We start from the raw sequence: 26,185 nt of genomic DNA on the forward strand, positions 1-26,185 counted from the left end.
CGGAGGGCAGAGAGGAGGATGATGGGTAACATGTGAACCCTTCTACTTAACGGAGGGCAGAGAGGAAGATGATGTGTAACATGTGAACCCTTCTACTTAACGGAGGGCAGAGAGGAGGATGATGGGTAACATGTGAACCCTTCTACTTAACGGAGGGCAGAGAGGAGGATGATGGGTAACATGTGAACCCTTCTACTTAACGGAGGGCAGAGAGGAGGATGATGGGTAGCATGTGAACCCTTCTACTTAACGGAGGGCAGAGAGGAGGATGATGGGTAGCATGTGAACCCTTCTACTTAACGGAGGGCAGAGAGGAGGATGATGGGTAACGTGAACCCTTCTACTTAACGGAGGGCAGAGAGGAGGATGATGGGTAGCATGTGAACCCTTCTACTTAACGGAGGGCAGAGAGGAGGATGATGGGTAACGTGAACCCTTCTACTTAACGGAGGGCAGAGAGGAGGATGATGGGTAACATGTGAACCCTTCTACTTAACGGAGGGCAGAGAGGAGGATGATGGGTAACATGTGAACCCTTCTACTTAACGGAGGGCAGAGAGGAGGAAGATGGGTAACGTGAACCCTTCTACTTAACGGAGGGCAGAGAGGAGGATGATGGGTAACATGAACCCTTCTACTTAACGGAGGGCAGAGAGGAGGATGATGGGTAACATGAACCCTTCTACTTAACGGAGGGCAGAGAGGAGGATGATGGGTAACATGAACCCTTCTACTTAACGGAGGGCAGAGAGGAGGATGATGGGTAGCATGTGAACCCTTCTACTTAACGGAGGGCAGAGAGGAGGATGATGGGTAACATGTGAACCCTTCTACTTAACGGAGGGCAGAGAGGAGGATGATGGGTAGCATGTGAACCCTTCTACTTAACGGAGGGCAGAGAGGAGGATGATGGGTAACGTGTGAACCCTTCTACTTAACGGAGGGCAGAGAGGAAGATGATGGGTAGCATGTGAACCCTTCTACTTAACGGAGGGCAGAGAGGAGGATGATGGGTAACGTGTGAACCCTTCTACTTAACGGAGGGCAGAGAGGAAGATGATGTGTAACATGTGAACCCTTCTACTTAACGGAGGGCAGAGAGGAGGATGATGGGTAACATGTGAACCCTTCTACTTAACGGAGGGCAGAGAGGAGGATGATGGGTAACATGAACCCTTCTACTTAACGGAGGGCAGAGAGGAGGATGATGGGTAACGTGAACCCTTCTACTTAACGGAGGGCAGAGAGGAGGATGATGGGTAACATGAACCCTTCTACTTAACGGAGGGCAGAGAGGAGGATGATGGGTAACATGTGAACCCTTCTACTTAACGGAGGGCAGAGAGGAGGATGATGGGTAACATGTGAACCCTTCTACTTAACGGAGGGCAGAGAGGAGGATGATGGGTAACATGAACCCTTCTACTTAACGGAGGGCAGAGAGGAGGATGATGGGTAACATGTGAACCCTTCTACTTAACGGAGGGCAGAGAGGAGGATGATGGGTAACATGTGAACCCTTCTACTTAACGGAGGGCAGAGAGGAGGATGATGGGTAACATGTGAACCCTTCTACTTAACGGAGGGCAGAGAGGAGGAAGATGGGTAACGTGAACCCTTCTACTTAACGGAGGGCAGAGAGGAGGATGATGGGTAACATGAACCCTTCTACTTAACGGAGGGCAGAGAGGAGGATGATGGGTAACATGAACCCTTCTACTTAACGGAGGGCAGAGAGGAGGATGATGGGTAACATGAACCCTTCTACTTAACGGAGGGCAGAGAGGAGGATGATGGGTAACATGAACCCTTCTACTTAACGGAGGGCAGAGAGGAGGATGATGGGTAGCATGTGAACCCTTCTACTTAACGGAGGGCAGAGAGGAGGATGATGGGTAACGTGAACCCTTCTACTTAACGGAGGGCAGAGAGGAGGATGATGGGTAACATGTGAACCCTTCTACTTAACGGAGGGCAGAGAGGAGGAAGATGGGTAACGTGAACCCTTCTACTTAACGGAGGGCAGAGAGGAGGAAGATGGGTAACGTGAACCCTTCTACTTAACGGAGGGCAGAGAGGAGGATGATGGGTAACGTGAACCCTTCTACTTAACGGAGGGCAGAGAGGAGGATGATGGGTAACATGAACCCTTCTACTTAACGGAGGGCAGAGAGGAGGATGATGGGTAACATGTGAACCCTTCTACTTAACGGAGGGCAGAGAGGAGGATGATGGGTAACATGTGAACCCTTCTACTTAACGGAGGGCAGAGAGGAGGATGATGGGTAACATGTGAACCCTTCTACTTAACGGAGGGCAGAGAGGAGGAAGATGGGTAACGTGAACCCTTCTACTTAACGGAGGGCAGAGAGGAGGATGATGGGTAACATGAACCCTTCTACTTAACGGAGGGCAGAGAGGAGGATGATGGGTAACATGAACCCTTCTACTTAACGGAGGGCAGAGAGGAGGATGATGGGTAACATGAACCCTTCTACTTAACGGAGGGCAGAGAGGAGGATGATGGGTAGCATGTGAACCCTTCTACTTAACGGAGGGCAGAGAGGAGGATGATGGGTAACATGTGAACCCTTCTACTTAACGGAGGGCAGAGAGGAGGATTATGGGTAACACGTGAACCCTTCTACTTAATGGAGGGCAGAGAGGAGGATGGGGGATTGGCTGGTAAACATCAGCTGGAGTGATGAAGGACGTTTCATTTTGGGAGGTCTGGCTTGTTATATAACCAAAAACATGAAGCACTAACAATAACTACACAGTCTTGGTGACTACAGTCTGCCTCCTCTTGGTTAGACTGTTTCGGTGACTACAGTCCTCCTCCTCTTGGTGACTACAGTCTTCCTCCTCTTGGTGACTACAGTCTCCCTCCTCCTGGTGACTACAGTCTCCCTCCTCTTGGTGACTACAGTCCTCCTCCTCTTGATGACTACAGTCTTCCTCCTCTTGGTGACTACGGTCTTCCTCCTCTTGGTGACTACGGTCTTCCTCCTCTTGGTGACTACTGTCTCCCTCCTCTTGGTGACTACAGTCCTCCTCCTCTTGGTTAGACTGGTTCGGTGACTACAGGCCTCCTCCTCTTGGTGACTACGGTCTTCCTCCTCTTGGTGACTACAGTCTTCCTCCTCTTGGTGACTACAGTCTCCCTCCTCCTGGTGACTACAGTCTCCCTCCTCTTGGTGACTACAGTCCTCCTCCTCTTGGTGACTACAGTCCTCCTCCTCTTGGTGACTACAGTCCTCCTCCTCTTGGTTAGACTGGCTCGGTGACTACAGTCCTCCTCCTCTTGGTTAGACTGGTTCGGTGACTACAGTCCTCCTCCTCTTGGTTAGACTGGCTCGATGACTACAGTCCTCCTCCTCTTGGTTAGACTGGTTCGGTGACTACAGTCCTCCTCCTCTTGGTGACTACAGTCCTCCTCCTCTTGGTGACTACAGTCTCCCTCCTCTTGGTTAGACTGGCTCGGTGACTACAGTCTTCCTCCTCTTGGTGACTACAGTCCTCCTCTTGGTTAGACTGGCTCGGTGACTACAGTCCTCCTCCTCTTGGTGACTACAGTCCTCCTCCTCTTGGTTAGACTGGCTCGGTGACTACAGTCTTCCTCCTCTTGGTGACTACAGTCCTCCTCCTCTTGGTTAGACTGGCTCGGTGACTACAGTCCTCCTCCTCTTGGTGACTACAGTCCTCCTCCTCTTGGTGACTACAGTCTCCCTCCTCTTGGTTAGACTGGCTCGGTGACTACAGTCTTCCTCCTCTTGGTGACTACAGTCCTCCTCTTGGTTAGACTGGCTCGGTGACTACAGTCCTCCTCCTCTTGGTGACTACAGTCCTCCTCCTCTTGGTTAGACTGGCTCGGTGACTACAGTCTTCCTCCTCTTGGTGACTACAGTCCTCCTCCTCTTGGTTAGACTGGCCCGGTGACTACAGTCCTCCTCCTCTTGGTTAGACTGGCTCGGTGACTACAGTCTTCCTAGAGAGATGTTACCCAAACAGGACACGTTGCAGAGCTAGTATCACAGGCATGACCGGACAAGACCAGGCCGTACAGAATGAGAGACCAGAGAGCGGCGTAATGAGAGGGAATGGCTCACCACCTGGATGAGTAGTAAGACATGGAAGGAAACACCTTGTTTAGGTGACTCAGAGCAATAGAGACAGGGAGAGCACCTATATTAGTAACTCAGGAGGAACAACTTCTAACAAGGAAAAGAGAGAGTGATCAAATGAGAGAGAGAGAGAGAGAGATGGATAGAGGAGCTCAGTCCTCTCCTGTTCTGTCTCTTACTCAGGGGGAGGAAGAGAGGATGGGAGGAGGGGGAGTGAAGGAAGAAGGAGGGAGGAGAGGGAGGGAGGGACGGATGGAGGGAAGAGGAGGGGGAGGGAATACAGACAGAGCAGGGGTCTGTGTTTCTCAGCGCTATCAGAGAGCATCACAGAATCCCTCTTTTAGAGTGGAGAGGATTGGGGGGCTCTGAAATGGGAAAGGGGGATGAGAGGGAGGGACGGATGGAGGGAAGAGGAGGGGGAGGGAAGACAGACAGAGCAGGGGTCTGTGTTTCTCAGCGCTATCAGAGAGCATCACAGAATCCCTCTTTTAGAGTGGAGAGGATTGGGGGGCTCTGAAATGGGAAAGGGGGATGAGAGGGAGGGACGGATGGAGGGAAGAGGAGGGGGAGGGAATACAGACAGAGCAGGGGTCTGTGTTTCTCAGCGCTATCAGAGAGCATCACAGAAACCCTCTTTTAGAGTGGAGAGGATTGGGGGGCTCTGAAATGGGAAAGGGGGATGAGAGGGAGGGACGGATGGAGGGAAGAGGAGGGGGAGGGAAGACAGACAGAGCAGGGGTCTGTGTTTCTCAGCGCTATCAGAGAGCATCACAGAAACCCTCTTTTAGAGTGGAGAGGATTGGGGGGCTTTGAAATAGGAAAGGGGGATGAGCGGGAGGGACGGATGGAGGGAAGAGGAGGGGGAGGGAAGACAGACAGAGCAGGGGTCTGTGTTTCTCAGCGCTATCAGAGAGCATCACAGAATCCCTCTTTTAGAGTGGAGAGGATTTGGGGGGCTCTGAAATGGGAAAGGGGGATGAGAGGGAGGGAGGGACGGATGGAGGGAAGAGGAGGGGGAGGGAAGACAGACATAGCAGGGGTCTGTGTTTCTCAGCGCTATCAGAGAGCATCACAGAAACCCTCTTTTAGAGTGGAGAGGATTTGGGGGGCTCTGAAATGGGAAAGGGGGATGAGAGGGAGGGACGGATGGAGGGAAGAGGAGGGGGAGGGAATACAGACAGAGCAGGGGTCTGTGTTTCTCAGCGCTATCAGAGAGCATCACAGAATCCCTCTTTTAGAGTGGAGAGGATTGGGGGGGCTCTGAAATGGGAAAGGGGGATGAGAGGGAGGGATCGGATGATTTCCTTTCCGGTGTGCGGCTGCCCGGGCTGAAAGACGACCTCTGAGCGGAAATCACCGTACGTTTTATCAGTAAAATGATTTACTTCAATGTCTTCCCCCCCCCCCCCCATCTCTCTCTCTGTCACTCATCAAACTCTACTTGTTGATGTTTTAGCAAAGGAATGATTGATTTCCTCCCTCTCCTTCTCCATCTCTCCATCTCCCCTGTAGTTCCCGTACTGCGGCCTGATATTCCGTCACCAGGGCTGGCCTCTGTGTCTCTGTCTCTCCATCTCTCCTGTAGTTCCTGTACTGCGGCCTGATATTCCGTCACCAGGGCTGGCCTCTGTGTCTCTGTCTCTCCATCTCTCCTGTAGTTGATTTATTTACTCAGTCTCCTTCTCCATCTCCCCTGTAGTTCCCGTACTGCGGCCTGTTATTCCGGCACCAGGGCTGGCCTCTGTGTCTCCACGACAAGGTGATCATCCAGCTCTCTCCTCTGGACCCACGTGTCCTCCGCCCCGGGGACTTCTACCTACAGGTATCAAACATACCTGTTTTCATGGTCTGACTTTATTCTACCTACAGGTATTCTATCAAAAATACCTGTTTTCATTATTGAACAGAGAGAGGTTGACAGTGGGGATCTGTTCTGACTTTATTGAACAGATAGAGGGAGGAAGACAGCGGGGATCTGTTCTGACTTTATTGAACAGATAGAGAGAGAGGAAGACAGTGGGGATCTGTTCTGACTTTATTGAACAGATAGAGAGAGAGGAAGACAGTGGGGATCTGTTCTGACTTTAGTGAACATATATGGAGGGGAAGACAGTGGGGATCTGTTCTGACTTTATTGAACAGAGAGAGGAAGACATTGGGGATCTGTTCTGACTTTATTGAACAGATAGAGAGAGGAAGACAGTGGGGATCTGTTCTGACTTTATTGAACAGAGAGAGGAAGACAGTGGGGATCTGTTCTGACTTTATTGAACAGATAGAGAGAGGAAGACAGTGGGGATCTGTTCTGACTTTATTGAACATATATAGAGGGGAAGACAGTGGGGATCTGTTCTGACTTTATTGAACAGATAGAGAGAGGAAGACTGTGGGGATCTGTTCTGACTTTATTGAACAGATAGAGAGAGGAAGACAGTGGGGATCTGTTCTGACTTTATTGAACAGATAGAGGGAGGAAGACAGTGGGGATCTGTTCTGACTTTATTGAACAGATAGAGGGAGGAAGACAGTGGAGATCTGTTCTGACTTTATTGAACAGATAGAGAGAGAGGAAGACAGTGGGGATCTGTTCTGACTTTATTGAACATATATAGAGGGGAAGACAGTGGGGATCTGTTCTGACTTTATTGAACAGAGAGAGGAAGACAGTGGGGATCTGTTCTGACTTTATTGAACAGAGAGATGATGACAGTGGGGATCTGTTCTGACTTTATTGAACATATATAGAGGGGAAGACAGTGGGGATCTGTTCTGACTATTGAACAGAGAGAGGAAGACAGTGGGGATCTGTTCTGACTTTATTGAACAGATAGAGGAAGACTGTGGGAATCTGTTCTGACTTTATTGAACAGAGAGAGAGAGGAAGGCAGTGGGGATCTGTTCTGACTTTATTGAACAGATAGAGGAAGACAGTGGGGATCTGTTCTGACTTTATTGAACAGAGAGAGGATGACAGTGGGGATCTGTTCTGACTTTATTGAACAGAGAGAGAGAGAGGAAGACAGTGGGGATCTGTTCTGACTTTATTGAACAGATAGAGAGAGGAAGACAGTGGGGATCTGTTCTGACTTTATTGAACAGATCCAGAGAGGAAGACAGTGGGGATCTGTTCTGACTTTATTGAACAGATAGAGAGAGGAAGACAGTGGGGGATCTGTTCTGACTTTATTGAACAGATCCAGAGAGGAAGACAGTGGGGATCTGTTCTGACTTTATTGAACAGAGAGAGAGAGGAAGACAGTGGGGATCTGTTCTGACTTTATTGAACAGATCCAGAGAGGAAGACAGTGGGGATCTGTTCTGACTGTATTGAACAGAGAGAGAGGATTTCTTAAAGGACAGAGGAACATATTAAAACCTACTGACACTGTAGATATGTGGCTTAGACCCCTATACCACCCTATATCCTTAGACCACCCTAGACCCCTAGACCACCCTATATCCTTAGACCCCTAGACCACCCTATACCCCTAGACCACCCTATACCCCTAGACCACCCTATACCCCTAGACCACCCTAGACCACCCTATACCCCTAGACCACCCTATACCCCTAGACCCCTATACCACCTTATACCCCTATACCACCCTATACCCCTAGACCACCCTAGACCCCTAGACCACCCTATACCCCTAGACCACCCTAGAGCCCTAGATAACCCTATACCCCTAGACCACCCTATACCCCTAGACCACCCTATATCACCCTATACCCCTAGACCACCCTATACCCCTAGGCCACCCTAGACCCCTGACCACCCTAGACCCCTGATCACCCTAGACCACCCTATACCCCTAAACCACCCTAGACCACCCTATACCCCTAGACCACCCTTGACCACCCTATACCCCTAGGCCACCCTAGACCCCTGACCACCCTAGACCCCTGACCACCCTAGACTACCCTAGACCCCTGACCACCCTAGACCCCTAGACCACCCTAGACCCCTGACCACCCTAGACCCCTGACCACCCTAGACCAACCTAGACCCCTAGACCACCCTAGGCCACCCTAGACCCCTGACCACACTAACCCCCTAGACCACACTAGACCCCTGACCACACTAGACCCCTAGACCACCCTAGACCCCTAGACCACCCTAGACCCCTAGACCCCTAGACCCCTGACCACCCTAGACCCCTGACCTTCCTAGAACCCTGACCTTCCTAGACCCCTGACCACCCTAGACCCCTGACCACCCTAGGCCACCCTAGACCCCTGACCACCCTAGACCCCTGACCTTCCTAGACCCCACGACCTTCCTAGACCCCTGACCACCCTAGGCCACCCTAGACCCCTGACCACCCTAGACCCCTGACCACCCTAGGCCACCCTAGACCCCTGACCACCCTAGACCCCTGACCTTCCTAGACCAACCTAGACCCCTAGACCACCCTAGGCCACCCTAGACCCCTGACCACACTAACCCCCTAGACCACACTAGACCCCTGACCACACTAGACCCCTAGACCACCCTAGACCCCTAGACCACCCTAGACCCCTAGACCCCTAGACCCCTGACCACCCTAGACCCCTGACCTTCCTAGAACCCTGACCTTCCTAGACCCCTGACCACCCTAGACCCCTGACCACCCTAGGCCACCCTAGACCCCTGACCACCCTAGACCCCTGACCTTCCTAGACCCCACGACCTTCCTAGACCCCTGACCACCCTAGGCCACCCTAGACCCCTGACCACCCTAGACCCCTGACCACCCTAGGCCACCCTAGACCCCTGACCACCCTAGACCCCTGACCTTCCTAGACCCCACGACCTTCCTAGACCCCTGACCACCCTAGGCCACCCTAGGCCACCCTAGACCCCTGACCACCCTAGAGTGGTACAGGCCACCCTAGACCACCAGTTATTGTATTGAATGTCAAGTAGCTAATGCACAGCCAGTCTTGTCTGAGCTGTTCATTCCCTCCTCCTGATTATAACCACAGCCAGTCTTGTCTGAGCTGTTCATTCCCTCCTCCTGATTATAACCACAGTCAGTCTTGTCTGAGCTGTTCATTCCCTCCTCCTGATTATAACCACAGTCAGTCTTGTCTGAGCTGTTCATTCACTCCTGATTATAACCACAGCCAGTCTTGTCTGAGCTGTTCATTCCCTCCTGATTATAACCACAGCCAGTGTTGTCTGAGCTGTTCATTCCCTCCTCCTGATTATAACCACAGCCAGTCTTGTCTGAGCTGTTCATTCCCTCCTGATTATAACCACAGCCAGTCTTGTCTGAGCTGTTCATTCCATCCTCCTGATTATAACCACAGCCAGTCTTGTCTGAGCTGTTCATTCCCTCCTCCTGATTATAACCACAGCCAGTCTTGTCTGAGCTGTTCATTCCCTCCTCCTGATTATAACCACAGCCAGTCTTGTCTGAGCTGTTCATTCCCTCCTCCTGATTATAACCACAGCCAGTCTTGTCTGAGCTGTTCATTCCATCCTCCTGATTATAACCACAGCCAGTCTTGTCTGAGCTGTTCATTCCCTCCTCCTGATTATAACCACAGCCAGTCTTGTCTGAGCTGTTCATTCCCTCCTGATTATAACCACAGCCAGTCTTGTCTGAGCTGTTCATTCCATCCTCCTGATTATAACCACAGCCAGTCTTGTCTGAGCTGTTCATTCCCTCCTCCTGATTATAACCACAGCCAGTCTTGTCTGAGCTGTTCATTCCCTCCTGATTATAACCACAGCCAGTCTTGTCTGAGCTGTTCATTCCCTCCTGATTATAACCACAGCCAGTCTTGTATGAGCTGTTCATTCCCTCCTCCTGATTATATCCACAGCCAGTCTTGTCTGAGCTGTTCATTCCCTCCTTCTGATTATAACCACAGCCAGTCTTGTCTGAGCTGTTCATTCCCTCCTCCTGATTATAACCACAGCCAGTCTTGTCTGAGCTGTTCATTCCCTCCTCCTGATTATAACCACAGCCAGTCTTGTCTGAGCTGTTCATTCCCTCCTCCTGATTATAACCACAGCCAGTCTTGTCTGAGCTGTTCATTCCCCCTGATTATAACCACAGCCAGACTTGTCTGAGCTGTTCATTCCCTCCTCCTGATTATAACCACAGCCAGTCTTGTCTGAGCTGTTCATTCCCTCCTTCTGATTATAACCACAGCCAGTCTTGTCTGAGCTGTTCATTCCCTCCTCCTGATTATAACCACAGCCAGTCTTGTCTGAGCTGTTCATTCCCTCCTCCTGATTATAACCACAGCCAGTCTTGTCTGAGCTGTTCATTCCCTCCTCCTGATTATAACCACAGCTAGTCTTGTCTGAGCTGTTCATTCCCTCCTGATTATAACCACAGTCAGTCTTGTCTGAGCTGTTCATTCCCTCCTCCTGATTATAACCACAGCCAGTCTTGTCTGAGCTGTTCATTCCCCCTGATTATAACCACAGCCAGACTTGTCTGAGCTGTTCATTCCCTCCTCCTGATTATAACCACAGCCAGTCTTGTCTGAGCTGTTCATTCCCTCCTCCTGATTATAACCACAGTCAGTCTTGTCTGAGCTGTTCATTCCCTCCTCCTGATTATAACCACAGCCAGTCTTGTCTGAGCTGTTCATTCCCCCTGATTATAACCACAGCCAGACTTGTCTGAGCTGTTCATTCCCTCCTCCTGATTATAACCACAGCCAGTCTTGTCTGAGCTGTTCATTCTCTCATTTTATTGCATGTTAAATCCTCAGTCGTTTTTAAATGTTTGTTGTTGTATTCAAATGGCAGAGGCACCTTTTATATTGTATGTAGAATAAGTCTACTAAAACCCTTTTATGAATGTTTTCTTTCAGGTGGCATCGCCCTCTGTCTCCCCCAGCTCCTCCTCCACCAACACCCCCAGGTGAGACATCCCCTCTCATTCTTTGGCTCTCCGTCTCTCTTTCTACACGGAACTTATCAAGGCACAAGGCGAGACCCAGATGGAGACACAGGAGGCAGATGGTTGGAGTCTTGCAATGTTTATTTCATCCAGAAAGGGGGGTTAGGCAAGAGAATGGTTGTGTACAGGCAAAAGGTCAAAACCAGTTCAGAGTCCAATAGGTACCGAAGGGCAGGCAGATTCAAGGTCAGGGCAGGCAGACTCAAGGTCAGGGCAGGCAGACTCAAGGTCAGGGCAGGCAGACTCAAGGTCAGGGCAGGCAGACTCAAGGTCAGGGCAGGCAGACTCAAGGTCAGGGCAGGCAGACTCAAGGTCAGGGCAGGCAGACTCAAAGTCAGGGCAGGCAGATTCAAGGTCAGGGCAGGCAGACTCAAGGTCAGGGCAGGCAGACTCAAGGTCAGGGCAGGCAGATTCAAGGTCAGGGCAGTGGTCAAAACCGGGAAGACTAGCAAAATGAGTATGGGGAAAAACACGCTGGTTGACTTGACTAAACGTACAAGACGAACTGGTACAGAGAGACAGGAAACACAGGGATAAATACACTGGTACAGAGAGACAGGAAACACAGGGATAAATACACTGGTACGGAGAGACAGGAAACACAGGGATAAATACACTGGCACAGAGAGACAGGAAACACAGGGATAAATACACTGGTACAGAGAGACAGGAAACACAGGGATAAATACACTGGTACAGAGAGACAGGAAACACAGGGATAAATACACTGGGACAGAGAGACAGGAAACACAGGGATAAATACACTGGCACAGAGAGACAGGAAACACAGGGATAAATACACTGCCACAGAGAGACAGGAAACACAGGGATAAATACACTGGTACAGAGAGACAGGAAACACAGGGATAAATACACTGGGACAGAGAGACAGGAAACACAGGGATAAATACACTGGTACAGAGAGACAGGAAACACAGGGATAAATACACTGGTACGGAGAGACAGGAAACACAGGGATAAATACACTGGTACGGAGAGACAGGAAACACAGGGATAAATACACTGGTACAGAGAGACAGGAAACACAGGGATAAATACACTGGTACAGAGAGACAGGAAACACAGGGATAAATACACTGGCACAGAGAGACAGGAAACACAGGGATAAATACACTGGCACAGAGAGACAGGAAACACAGGGATAAATACACTGGTACAGAGAGACAGGAAACACAGGGATAAATACACTGGCACAGAGAGACAGGAAACACAGGGATAAATACACTGGTACAGAGAGACAGGAAACACAGGGATAAATACGCTGGGGAAAATAAGCGACACCTGGAGGGGGTGGAGACAAACACAGGGACGGGTGAAACAGATCAGGGCGTGACAGAACTAAAATATAAACTCGACATATAAAGTGTTTGTTCCATGTCATGAGCTGAAATAAAAGATCCCAGAAATGTTCTATATGCACAAAAAGCTTATTTCTCTCAAATTTTGTGCACAATTTTGTTTACATCCCAATTAGTGAGCATTTCACCTTTGCCAAGATAATCCATCCACCTGACAGGTGTGGCATATCAAGAAGCTGATTAAACAGCATGATCATTACACAGGTGCACCTTGTGTTGGGGACAATAAAAGGCCAGTCTAAAAATGTGAAGTTTTGTCACACAACAAACACAATGCCACAGATGTCTGAAGTTTTGAGGGAGCGTACAATTGGCATGTTGACTACAGGAATGTCCACCAGAGCTGTTGCCAGAGAATTTAATGTTCATTTCTCTACCATAAGCCGCCTCCAATTTTGTACTACCTCCAACCGGCCTCACAACCGCGGATCACGTGTATGGCGTTGAGCGGTTTGCTGATGTCAACGGTGTGAACAGAGGGCCCCATGTATTAGCTAGCTCCGTTTGTTCTGACTCCATACATGTATTAGCTAGCTAGCCAGCTAAATAACGACTAGCATTAGCTGCTAACAAGATTTTAATTTACCAACTTGCTAAGAAAATACAAACTAGCAGATAGTAAGATACACAGGCAATAAGAAACACAAACTAAATAGTGTAATTATAGAACGCTTGTGGATTGACATTAAGAAGCAAAGTGGAAAGCACCAATGTTGTCATCAACATATTGTTGCATCTGCTGCATTGACCAATGGCGCTCCTTGTGTGACAAGGGGGCGGGGCTTGGCGAGAGAGTCAACTCAAGTAGCGCGTAAACCATACAAACGAAATGACGTATCACCTTTTACAAACCAAACATACCGTTATAGAAGGCAAAGTAAAAACCCAAACCGGTCCTTGTATCAATACCGGTATATTGTAAAATACGGTACACCGCTCAGCCCTGGTAACCAGGTAACCAGGTAACCTCTTTCTCTCACTATCCAAACCGGACGTGGTAACCGTGTTGCAAAATAAATATACACATACATGTTATTCAATCATTGCACCCACGTCGCTCGCGCGCGCCAACGAACAGTTTGTGTTGCCAGGCAGCTAAAATAGAAGTTGCTTCTATTTGTGACGCCGAACGCGATGCAAGTCCCGCCTATTCCCATCTCCTCATTGGCTTTTAGAAGCATATACTGAACCCACGTGCCATCTCCTCATTGGTTATACCCACGTGGGTGATTGAAAGATGAACGGAGGTCGGTTGTGGTAATGCACCTTATTATGAAAGTTAGTTGCCAATCGTCATATAAAGTCCAAAGAAGAAGAAGAAGCCTGGAAAGAGGAGAGATGACTAGAAATTATTCGGTTGACTGTTTTATGTGTGGATTAATTGGCAGAGTAGAGGACCTTGTGCATTTCAGGTAAAATAACAACTCAATATTTATATCCTAGAACAAATTAGCTAGAAACTGCAAGCTAACTAGCTGAATAGGACAAATTAGCTAGCAACAGCAAGCTAGCTAGCTAAATAGGATACGTTAGTTAGCAACTGCAAGCTAGCTAGCTAAATAGGACAAATGAGCTATCAACTGCAAGCTAACTAGCTAAATAGGACAAATTAGCTAGCAACAGCAAACTAGCTAGCTAAATAGGATAAGTTAGCTAGCGACTGCAAGCTAGCTAGCTAAATTGCCATTAATGTTTAATGCTTTTCGACCTGTCCCCAAATTAATATAATTAGTTTAGTTTGTTTTGATATTTCAACCTGAGTGTCGTGATCGTGTTTGGTGTGGGGGGGACAACATCAATTTGCGCACGATGGCAGACGCACGCGTGTGTCCGGTTTGGGCATGGTGTCTCTCTCTCCAGCCCACCCTGTATCATCATGCGTTGTCTGGCCCTCAGCGGGCAGCAATGTAAGGTAACCGGGTAACCTCTCTCTCTCTCCCCCCCTCCAGCCCACCCTGTCTCATCCTGCGCTGTCTGGCCCCCAGTGGGCAGCATGTAGAGGAGGTAAAGTTACCAGAGCTAGCCTACACCTCCCTGTTCACCATGGCTTGGCTCCACTCAGGTAAACTGCTCTGATTGGACACTGTAACTGCCCTCTGCTTCAGCTCCTCCAACGTGTGTGTGTGTGTGTGTGTGTGTGTGTGTGTGTGTGTGGTTATTTGGGCGGGGTTAATGCAGGGATCATCAACTAGTTTCAGCCGCGGGACGATTTTGTTCTGGAGCGGCTGGCTGGGGGGCTGGAACATAATTACTAGTAATTTGTAGACTGCAAATTGACCGCATGAATCTCAAACATATATACTTTTTGACTAAAACATTTTAATTTTCAAACATTGCTTACTTTTGTATATACAATACATTCAGAAAGTATTCAGACCCCTTGACTTTTTACACATTTTGTTACTTTACAGCCTTATTATAAAATGGGTTCAATAAAAAAAAGAAATCCTCATCAATCTACACACAATACCCCATAATGACGTCACAATACCACATAATGAGGTCACAATACCCCATAATGACATCACAATACCACATAATGAGGTCACAATACCACATAATGAGGTCACAATACCCCATAATGACATCACAATACCCCATAATGACATCACAATACCCCATAATGACATCACAATACCCCATAATGACATCACAATACCCCATAATGACATCACAATAGCCCATAATGACAAAGCGAAAACAGATTTTAGACATTTTTGCAAATGTATTAAAGATACAAAAACAAAAATACTTTATTTACATAAGTATTCAGACCCTTTTGCTGTGAGACTCTAAATTGTTCTCAGGTGGATCCTGTTTCCATTGATCATCCTTGAGATGTTTCTACAACTTGATTGGAGTCCACCTGTGGTAAATTCAATTGATTGGACATGATTTGGAAAGGCACACACCTGTCTATATGAGGTCCCACAGTTGACAGTGCATGTCAGAGCAAAAACCAAGCCGTGTGTCGTGTCTTTGGCATCATTAAACTGAAGACTTATATTTATAAAAAATTATCTGTAATTATTATTACGTGACTAAACTAACTTAATCATGTAAATGTAATTAACTAGGAAGTCGGGGCACCAAGGAAAATATTCAGATTACGAATGTATAATTTTCCTAATATAACTTTCAGGTATTTTAATATCTGATCAATTAGTCTTCTGATTAATGAATTATTATTTACCTCACGTTAGTCTCATTCCAAACGTCGTAAATTGTTGGTTATCTGCACGAACCCAGTCTTCACTATGAGTCATCCATACATCAATTGTCTTAAATCATTTATTTACTAACTAAATAATCACAGAAATGCACAAACAAACAGTAGATACAGTTACAAGGAAATTATAGGGGATGTGCCCTAGTGGGCTAAACCGGCATCGCGGCTTGGTAGACAAAAGGGAAGTGGGAGTCGACTGAGATAAAAGACACGACAAAGTTGATAATTATAACAATTGAAATGCTAATCCTTTGCACATGAACGCTCACTCATTCTGGAATAATTGCGATCAATATATATATATATAAGTGTGTCGTCGTGATCTCTGTTTGTTTCTGTTGTAGAGTCTTTCTGCCGTGGTTAGAATGGATAGTTCAGAGTAACATTCAGCAATGTCGTGATAGAATAGATGCTGCAGACTAGTAATTAGGATCAAAGACTTGTTCTTATTCTGCCGGGTTCGATAGTCTCAGAGTTTAACCACGTGGTATGGTTTAATTATTCAGCAATGGGCTCAAACCTTAGCCCTCTCGTAATTGAGGTAAGCTTGGTCTCTACTCAAACCATAGCCCTCTCGTAATTTGAGGTAAGCTTGGTCTCTACTCAAACCATAGCCCTCTCGTAATTGAGGTAAGCTTGGTCTCTACTCAAACCTTAGCCCTCTCGTAATTGAGGTAAGCTTGGTCTCTACTCAAACCATAGCCCTCTCGTAATTGAGGTAAGCTTGGTCTCTACTCAAACCTTAGCCCTCTCGTAATTGAGGTAAGCTTGGTCTCTACTCAAACCATAGCCCTCTCGTAATTGAGGTAAGCTTGGTCTCTACTCAAACCATAGCCCTCTCGTAATTGAGGTAAGCTTGGTCTCTACTCAAACCTTAGCCCTCTCGTAATTGAGGTAAGCTTGGTCTCTACTCAAACCTTAGCCCTCTCGTAATTGAGGTAAGCTTGGTCTCTACTCAAACCTTAGCCCTCTCGTAATTAAGAGAAGCATGGTCTGAAGATAAATTCCCAAGGTGGGGGTTATATTCGGAAGAGCAGAAAGGGGCGGGCCCATGATGCCGGATCAATGTCTGTGCTCAGGGGGCGGGCCTATGACTCAGTTAAACTCCAAAGGGATTTGGAGTTTCCTTCATTAAACAAATAGTTTCATCTTTACTCATTCATTTTATACAACAATTAGATGCAACCCTCACAACTGAGACTCTTGTATAAACAGGGTTATGGTAATGTGGCTGTATTGTCTCTCATGAGTTTCACAAAATTGTTCCAAACGGACCAGTTCGTAGCTGGCTACTTTACCAACCTTTTATACATTCTTCAGAACACGAATATTGTTCAGTTCTCAAGTTCTGTGAGGTGGAAGAAATTCCTTTGTTCTCTCTATGAAAACTCACTCTCTCTCTCTATACTGTCTGGCCATGAGGAAGAATCTCCTCCAGGAATTTATGACCTGCCTAACAGCAGCCTGGGTGTAGGACAGAGAGAGAGAGGGGGATGGTGCTCGCTGTACCCAACGAGGGCAACGTCATGACACATGAGGTCGAAGGAATTGTCTGTAGAGCTCAGAGACAGGATTGTGTCGAGGCACAGATCTGGGGAAGGGTACCAAAAAATGTCTGCTGCAGCTGGCCGCCCGGCCAAACTGAGCAATCTGGGGGAGAAGGGCCTTGGTCAGTGAGGTGACCAAGAACCCGATGGTCACTCTGACAGAGCTCCAGAGTTCCTCTGTGGAGATGGGAGAACCTTCCAGAAGAACAACCATCTCTGCAGCACTCCACCAATTAGGCCTTTATGGTCGAGTGGCCAGACGGAAGCCACTCCTACAGCCCGTTTGGAGTTTGCCAAAAGGCACCTAAAGACTCTCAGACCGATAAACAATATTCTCTGGTCTGATGAAACCAAGATTGAACCCTTTGGACTGAATGCCAAGCTTCACTTCTGGAGGAAACCTGGCACCATCCCTATGCTGAAGCATGGTGGTGGCATCATGCTGTGTTGATGTTTTTCAGCGGCAGGGACTGGGAAACTAGTCAGGATCGAGGCAAAGATGAACGGAGCAAAGTACAGAGAGATCCTAGATGAAAACCTGCTCCAGAGCGCTCAGGACCTCAGACTGGGGTGAAGGTTCACCTTCCAACAGGACAATGACCCTAAGCACACAGCCAAGACAACACAGGAGTGGCTTCGGGACAAGTCTCTGAATGTCCTTGGCCAGAGCCCAGACTTGAACCAGATTGAACATCTCTGGTGAGACCTGCAAATAGCTGTGCAGTGATGCTCCCTATCCAACCTGACAGAGTTTGAGAGGATCTGCAGAGAAGATTGGGAGAAACTACCCAAATACTGGTGTGACAAGCTTGTAGCGTCATACCCAAGAAGACTGGAGGCTGTAATCGCTGCCAAAGGTGCTTCAACAAAGTACTGAGTAAAGGGTCTGAATACTTATGATGGAAATGTGATATTTCCGTTTTTTATTTTGAATACATTTACAAAAATGTCTAAAAACCTGTGTTTGCTTTGTCATTATGGGGTATTGTGATGTCATTGTGATGTCATTATGGGGTATTGTGATGTCATTATGGGGTATTGTGATGTCATTGTGATGTCATTATGGGGTATTGTGATGTCATTATGGGGTATTGTGATGTCATTGTGATGTCATTATGGGGTATTGTGATGTCATTATGGGGTATTGTGATGTCATTGTGATGTCATTATGGGGTATTGTGATGTCATTATGGGGTATTGTGATGTCATTGTGATGTAGGAGCTGATTGGCTGGTGTTTTTACAGTATTTTATGTCCAACAGAAAACTTGGGGGGCTGCCAGTTTCTTCTGGTGTGGATTAATAAATTATTGTTATTCTCAGTCAACAGGGAACGGAGTGGAGCAGGAACGGAGACAGGGTCTGGGACAGGGTCGGAGACAGGGTCTGGGACAGGGTCTGGGACAGGGTCGGGGACAGGGTCGGGGAGGACACTGTCCCACTGCCTCCTTTCTGCAGAGAACGACATCTTCAGAGTACCCTGGGAGGATGTAGTACACCCTCAGTTCATTAACAGACCCACGGCTATGGTGGCTGCACCTATCAGAGTCCCTACCAAGGGAGAAGGGGACGGGGGGAGGGAACAGGACGTCTTCAAGCCTTCGGATAGGGCCAGATGCATTTTGATTGACACATCAAAGGCCCAGTGTGGAGAGAGTACGGAAGTGAAGCTCCTCCCACGGTTGAGCCAGCCTATCGAGACCAGGGACGATGGGAAAGGTTTTGACATCGCAGCAGAAGAGGACTCGGACGCTGAGGGAGAGTATGTTGAACTGGAAGAGATCTCTCTACCGCGCTTCTCTCCTCAGAAAGGATCCTTAACACAGTCTGTTAGTCTGAACTACAGGAACCTGCATAAACCCTGGACTACAGCCCGACACCCCCCCAAAGCAACCCCCTCCCAGCCCCTTCATGCCCCGGTGAAAAGCAGCACTTTCTCCCAGTCCATGGTGTGTTCCAGACTCATCGAGGAATACCTGAACAACGACGTGTTTTCCCCTGTCATCCTCACCCCAACGGCCCCCACCTCCCCAACGGCCCCCACCTCCCCTACGGCCCCCACCTCCCCAACGGCCCCCACCTCCCCAACGGCCCCCACCTCCCCTACGGCCCCCACCTCCCCTACGGCCCCCACCTCCCCTACGGTCCCCACCTCCCCTATGGCCCCCACCTCCCCTACGGCCCCCATGGGCCCCACCTCCCCTACGGCCCCCACCTCCCCTACGGCCTCCATGGGCCCCATGGCCCCCACCTCCCCTACGGCCCCCACCTCCCCTACGGCCCCCATGGGCCCCACCTCCCCTACGGCCTCCATGGGCCCCATGGCCCCCACCTCCCCTACGGCCCCCACCTCCCCTACGGCCCCCACCTCCCCTACGGCCAGAGAGGGGGTCAGCGGTGAGGGGACAGCGTCAGACCGTACAGAAGGTAACGCTGCTCGTCTCCAGAGGCTAACACAACGTGTCTCTGAGCGTGTGTCTGAGTCTCACTGGTCAGTGTGTGACGCCACAGCCCTATCGGTGGTTTCTGACCCCCAGACTGACAGCGAGGAGGTTTTAACCCATTCACACAGTATAGTGGAGAGGGAAGAGTCTCTCAGTCACCCTCAGACTGACAGAGAGGAGGTTTTAACCCAGTCACATAGTATAGTGGAGAGGGAAGAGTCTCTCAGTCGGGAAGATGGCACTGTTCACAGTGAGGAGACAGACAGAGTCCCGGAAGAGACAGGAACAGGGGAGGAGGTGGAGGAGAGGAGGGATAGTGGTTCAGAAACCAGGGCAGAGGAGAGGGATAGGGGTTCAGAAACCAGGACAGAGACAGAGGATAGGAGGGATAGGGGTGCAGAAACCAGGACAGAGACAGAGGAGAGGGATCGGGGTTCAGAAACCAGGACAGAGACAGAGGAGAGGAGTAGCCATGTTGGCATCAGTGAGACAGAGACAGAGGAGAGGGATCAGGGTTCAGAAACCAGGACAGAGACAGAGGAGAGGAGGGATAGGGGTTCAGAAACCAGGACAGAGACAGAGGAGAGGGATCAGGGTTCAGAAACCAGGACAGAGACAGAGGAGAGGAGGGATAGGGGTTCAGAAACCAGGACAGAGACAGAGGAGAGGAGGGATAGGGGTTCAGAAACCAGGACAGAGACAGATGAGAGGAGGGATAGGGGTTCAGAAACCAGGACAGAGACAGAGGAGAGGAGGGATAGGGGTTCAGAAACCAGGACAGAGACAGAGGAGAGGAGGGATAGGGGTTCAGAAACCAGGACAGAGACAGAGGAGAGGAGGGAAAGGGGTTCAGAAACCAGGACAGAGACAGAGGAGAGGGATCAGGGTTCAGAAACCAGGACAGAGACAGAGGAGAGGAGTAGCCATGTTGGCATCAGTGAGACAGAGACAGAGGAGAGGGATCGGGGTTCAGAAACCAGGACAGAGACAGAGGAGAGGAGGGATAGGGGTTCAGAAACCAGGACAGAGACAGAGGAGAGGAGGGATCAGGGTTCAGAAACCAGGACAGAGACAGAGGAGAGGAGGGATAGTGGTTCAGAAACCAGGACAGAGACAGAGGAGAGGAGGGATAGGGGTTCAGAAACCAGGACAGAGACAGGGGAGCGGAGGGATAGTGGTTCAGAAACCAGGACAGAGACAGAGGAGAGGGATCAGGGTTCAGAAACCAGGACAGAGACAGGGGAGAGGGATCAGGGTTCAGAAACCAGGACAGAGACAGAGGAGAGGGATCAGGGTTCAGAAACCAGGACAGAGACAGAGGAGAGGGGGGATAGGGGTTCAGAAACCAGGACAGAGACAGAGGAGAGGGATCAGGGTTCAGAAACCAGGACAGAGACAGGGGAAAGGAGGGATAGGGGTTCAGAAACCAGGACAGAGACAGAGGAGAGGAGGGATAGTGGTTCAGAAACCAGGACAGAGACAGAGACAGGGGAGAGGGGTAGCCATGTTGGCATCTTACAGGTGGTTGACACCAGTGAGACAGTCTCTCACCATGATGACCCTGAGGTCTCCACCGGCCAATCAGACACTCCCCAAGGAGAGGACCAGACACTGAACACTCTGACCGAGACTCTCATACACTTAGCCCCCACTCCCACTGACCACCAAACACCAACGCACTACACACCTTCCACTGAATCAGAGACCGAGAGACCGGAGGAGATGGAGCAAGAGGACGAGGAAGAGAACCACTCAGATACTGAGCCCCAAGAGCAAGAAGAGACAGGTACATATCTCTCCCTCCTTTATCCCTCGTTCATCCCTAAATCATCCACCATCCTCCCTTCATCCCTAAATCATCCACCATCCTCCCTTCATACCTCGTTCATCCCTAAATCATCCACCATCCTCCCTTCATCCCTAAATCATCCACCATCCTCCCTTCATCCCTCGTTCATCCCTAAATCATCCACCATCCTCCCTTCATCCCTAAATCATCCACCATCCTCCCTTCATCCTTCGTTCATCCCTAAATCATCCACCATCCTCCCTTCATCCCTAAATCATCCACCATCCTCCCTTCATCCCTCGTTCATCCCTAAATCATCCACCATCCTCCCTTCATCCCTCGTTCATCCCTAAATCATCCACCATCCTCCCTTCATCCCTAAATCATCCACCATCCTCCCTTCATCCCTCGTTCATCCCTAAATCATCCACCATCCTCCCTCCATCCCTTGTTCATCCCTAAATCATCCACCATCCTCCCTTCATCCCTAAATCATCCACCATCCTTCATTCATCCCTCGTGCATCCCTAAATCATCCACCATCATCCCTTCATCCCTCGTTCATCCCTAAATCATCCACCATCCTCCCTTCATCCCTCGTTGATCCCTAAATCATCCACCATCCTCCCTTCATCCCTAAATCATCCATCGTCCTCCCTAGATCCCTCGTTCATCCCTAAATCATCCACCATCCTCCCTTCATCCCTCGTTCATCCCTAAATCATCCAACATCCTCCCTCCATCCCTCATTCATCCCTAAATCATCCACCATCCTCCCTCCATCCCTCGTTCATCCCTAAATCATCCACCATCCTCCCTTCATCCCTCGTTCATCCCTAAATCATCCACCATCCTACCTTCATCCCTCGTTCATCCCTAAATCATCCACCTTCATCCCTCGTTCATCCCTAAATCATCCACCATCCTCCCTCCATCCCTAAATCATCCACCATCCTCCCGTTCTGCACTGCTGCTTATCCCCCCTGCAAATACTTATCCTGTTTAGCAGTCACTCCTGTTTAGCAGTCACTCCTGTTTAGCAGTCACCATTGACATGTTGGCCTGAGTGACTCCTCTCCACCTCCTCCTCCAACTCCTCCTTCTCCACCTTCCACCTGTTGTCCTTCTTGTAGTGGTTCTAGCCCTCCTCTATAAGCCTCGCCTCTTAGAGAGAGAGAAAGAGAGGGGGGGAGAGAGAGAGAGAGGAGGGGGGGGGGAGAAAGGGGGGGAGAGAGAGAGACAAAGAGAGAGAGAGAGAGAGAGAGAGAGAGAGAGAGAGAGAGAGAGAGTATTGGAGTCTTCTGAGTGTGTTTTCAAAGGTATCATACATAGCTTGTCCTGTGATGGATAGACTAGACTCCTGATCTCCTCTCTCTCTGACGGAGGGTTAGTCTGTGTCCCAAATGGCACCCTATTCCCTATGTAGTACACTACTTTAGACCAGAGGCAGAGCCCTAGTAGTGCACTACATAGGGAATAGGGTGCCATTTGGGATGCTGAACCAGAGACAGCTAGCTAGCGTCAGATAGCCTCATCCTCTAGCAGTCGTGTGTCATGGTGTAATGAAGAGACTGATCTGATCTCACTGTAGGAGACGATAGAGGTTTAGTGTGTTGTAATGAAGAGACTGATCTGATCTAACTGTAGGAGACGATAGAGGTTTAGTGTGTTGTAATGGAGAGACTGATCTGATCTGACTGTAGGAGACGATAGAGGTTTAGTGTGTTGTAATGAAGAGGGTGATCTGATCTGACTGTAGGAGACGATAGAGGTTTAGTGTGTTGTAATGAAGAGACTGATCTGATCTCACTGTAGGAGACGATAGAGGTTTAGTGTGTTGTAATGAAGAGACTGATCTGATCTGACTGTAGGAGACGATAGAGGTTTAGTGTGTTGTAATGAAGAGACTGATCTGATCTCACTGTAGGAGACAATAGAGGTTTAGTGTGTTGTAATGGAGAGACTGATCTGATCTGATCTCACTGTAGGAGACGATAGAGGTTTAGTGTGTTGTAATGAAGAGACTGATCTGATCTGACTGTAGGAGACGATAGAGATGCAGTGTATTGTAATGAAGAGACTGATCTGATCTCACTGTAGGAGACGATAGAGGTTTAGTGTGTTGTAATGAAAAGACTGATCTGATCTGATCTCACTGTAGGAGACGATAGAGGTTTAGTGTGTTGTAATGAAGAGACTGATCTGATCTGACTGTAGGAGACGATAGAGGTTTGGTGTGTTGTAATGAAGAGACTGATCTGATCTGACTGTAGGAGACGATAGAGGTTTGGTGTGTTGTAATGAAAAGACTGATCTGATCTGATCTCACTGTAGGAGACGATAGAGGTTTAGTGTGTTGTAATGAAGAGACTGATCTGATCTGACTGTAGGAGACGATAGAGGTTTAGTGTGTTGTAATGAAGAGACTGATCTGATCTGACTGTAGGAGACGATAGAGGTTTGGTGTGTTGTAATGAAGAGACTGATCTGATCTGACTGTAGGAGACGATAGAGGTTTGGTGTGTTGTAATGAAGAGACTGATCTGATCTGACTGTAGGAGACGATAGAGGTTTGGTGTGTTGTAATGAAGAGACTGATCTGATCTGACTGTAGGAGACGATAGAGGTTTGGAGTGTTGTAATGAAGAGACTGATCTGATCTGACTGTAGGAGACGATAGAGGTTTGGTGTGTTGTAATGAAGAGACTGATCTGATCTGACTGTAGGAGACGATAGAGGTTTGGTGTGTTGTAATGAAGAGACTGATCTGATCTGACTGTAGGAGACGATAGAGATTTAGTGTGTTGTAATGAAGAGACTGATCTGATCTCACTGTAGGAGACGATAGAGGTTTAGTGTGTTGTAATGGAGAGACTGATCTGATCTGATCTCACTGTAGGAGACGATAGAGGTTTAGTGTGTTGTAATGAAGAGACTGATCTGATCTCACTGTAGGAGACGATAGAGATTTAGTGTGTTGTAATGAAGAGACTGATCTGATCTCACTGTAGGAGACGATAGAGGTTTAGTGTGTTGTAATGGAGAGACTGATCTGATCTGATCTCACTGTAGGAGACGATAGAGGTTTAGTGTGTTGTAATGAAGAGACTGATCTGATCTCACTGTAGGAGACGATAGAGGTTTAGTGTGTTGTAATGAAGAGACTGATCTGATCTCACTGTAGGAGACGATAGAGGTTTAGTGTGTTGTAATGAAGAGACTGATCTGATCTGACTGTAGGAGACGATAGAGATGCAGTGTATTGTAATGAAGAGACTGATCTGATCTCACTGTAGGAGACGATAGAGGTTTAGTGTGTTGTAATGAAAAGACTGATCTGATCTGATCTGACTGTAGGAGACGATAGAGGTTTAGTGTGTTGTAATGAAGAGACCGATCTGATCTGATCTCACTGTAGGAGACGATAGAGGTTTGGTGTGTTGTAATGAAGAGACTGATCTGATCTGACTGTAGGAGACGATAGAGGTTTGGTGTGTTGTAATGAAGAGACTGATCTGATCTGACTGTAGGAGACGATAGAGGTTTGGTGTGTTGTAATGAAGAGACTGATCTGATCTGACTGTAGGAGACGATAGAGGTTTGGAGTGTTGTAATGAAGAGACTGATCTGATCTGACTGTAGGAGACGATAGAGGTTTGGTGTGTTGTAATGAAGAGACTGATCTGATCTGACTGTAGGAGACGATAGAGGTTTGGTGTGTTGTAATGAAGAGACTGATCTGATCTCACTGTAGGAGATGATAGAGGTTTAGTGTGTTGTAATGAAGAGACTGATCTGATCTGACTGTAGGAGACGATAGAGGTTTAGTGTGTTGTAATGGAGAGACTGATCTGATCTCACTGTAGGAGACGATAGAGGTTTAGTGTGGTGTAATGAAGAGGGTGATCTGATCTGACTGTAGGAGACGATAGAGGTTTAGTGTGTTGTAATGAAGAGACTGATCTGATCTCACTGTAGGAGACGATAGAGGTTTAGTGTGTTGTAATGAAGAGACTGATCTGATCTGATCTGACTGTAGGAGACGATAGAGGTTTGGTGTGTTGTAATGAAGAGACTGATCTGATCTGATCTGACTGTAGGAGACGATAGAGATTTAGTGTGTTGTAATGAAGAGACTGATCTGATCTGACTGTAGGAGACGATAGAGGTTTAGTGTGTTGTAATGAAGAGACTGATCTGATCTGATCTGACTGTAGGAGACGATAGAGGTTTAGTGTGTTGTAATGAAGAGACTGATCTGATCTCACTGTAGGAGACGATAGAGGTTTAGTGTGTTGTAATGAAGAGACTGATCTGATCTGATCTGACTGTAGGAGACGATAGAGGTTTAGTGTGTTGTAATGAAGAGACTGATCTGATCTCACTGTAGGAGACGATAGAGGTTTAGTGTGTTGTAATGAAGAGACTGATCTGATCTCACTGTAGGAGATGATAGAGGTTTAGTGTGTTGTAATGAAGAGACTGATCTGATCTCACTGTAGGAGACGATAGAGGTTTAGTGTGTTGTAATGGAGAGACTGATCTGATCTCACTGTAGGAGATGATAGAGGTTTAGTGTGTTGTAATGGAGAGACTGATCTGATCTCACTGTAGGAGACGATAGAGGTTTAGTGTGTTGTAATGAAGAGACTGATCTGATCTCACTGTAGGAGATGATAGAGGTTTGGTGTGTTGTAATGAAGAGACTGATCTGATCTGACTGTAGGAGACGATAGAGATTTAGTGTGTTGTAATGAAGAGACTGATCT

The 26,185-nt window shown here is 48.3% G+C and overlaps 2 protein-coding genes across 2 annotated transcripts in view; both read left to right on the plus strand.

The window, feature by feature from the left end:
* Positions 1 to 19,725, plus strand: part of LOC118936669 (DNA-directed RNA polymerase II subunit rpb1-like) — a 116,705-nt gene extending 96,980 nt beyond the window's left edge. The window contains exons 4-8 of the mRNA XM_036981815.1: positions 5,824 to 5,946; positions 10,941 to 10,990; positions 14,358 to 14,470; positions 18,507 to 19,610; positions 19,721 to 19,725. Coding sequence (XP_036837710.1) covers positions 14,452 to 14,470; positions 18,507 to 19,610; positions 19,721 to 19,725 — 1,128 coding nt within the window. The 5' untranslated portion in view covers positions 5,824 to 5,946; positions 10,941 to 10,990; positions 14,358 to 14,451. The remainder of the gene's footprint in view (positions 1 to 5,823; positions 5,947 to 10,940; positions 10,991 to 14,357; positions 14,471 to 18,506; positions 19,611 to 19,720) is intronic.
* A 1,037-nt stretch (positions 19,726 to 20,762) lies between these two features.
* plekhg4 (pleckstrin homology domain containing, family G (with RhoGef domain) member 4) overlaps positions 20,763 to 26,185 on the plus strand; it is a 146,117-nt gene continuing 140,694 nt past the window's right edge. Inside the window, exon 1 of the mRNA XM_036981686.1 lies at positions 20,763 to 21,413. Within this exon, the coding sequence (XP_036837581.1) occupies positions 21,350 to 21,413 (64 nt within the window). The 5' untranslated portion in view covers positions 20,763 to 21,349. The remainder of the gene's footprint in view (positions 21,414 to 26,185) is intronic.

Source organism: Oncorhynchus mykiss, chromosome 6 (assembly GCF_013265735.2).
Source record: "Oncorhynchus mykiss isolate Arlee chromosome 6, USDA_OmykA_1.1, whole genome shotgun sequence".
NCBI classification, from domain to species: Eukaryota; Metazoa; Chordata; class Actinopteri; order Salmoniformes; family Salmonidae; genus Oncorhynchus; species Oncorhynchus mykiss.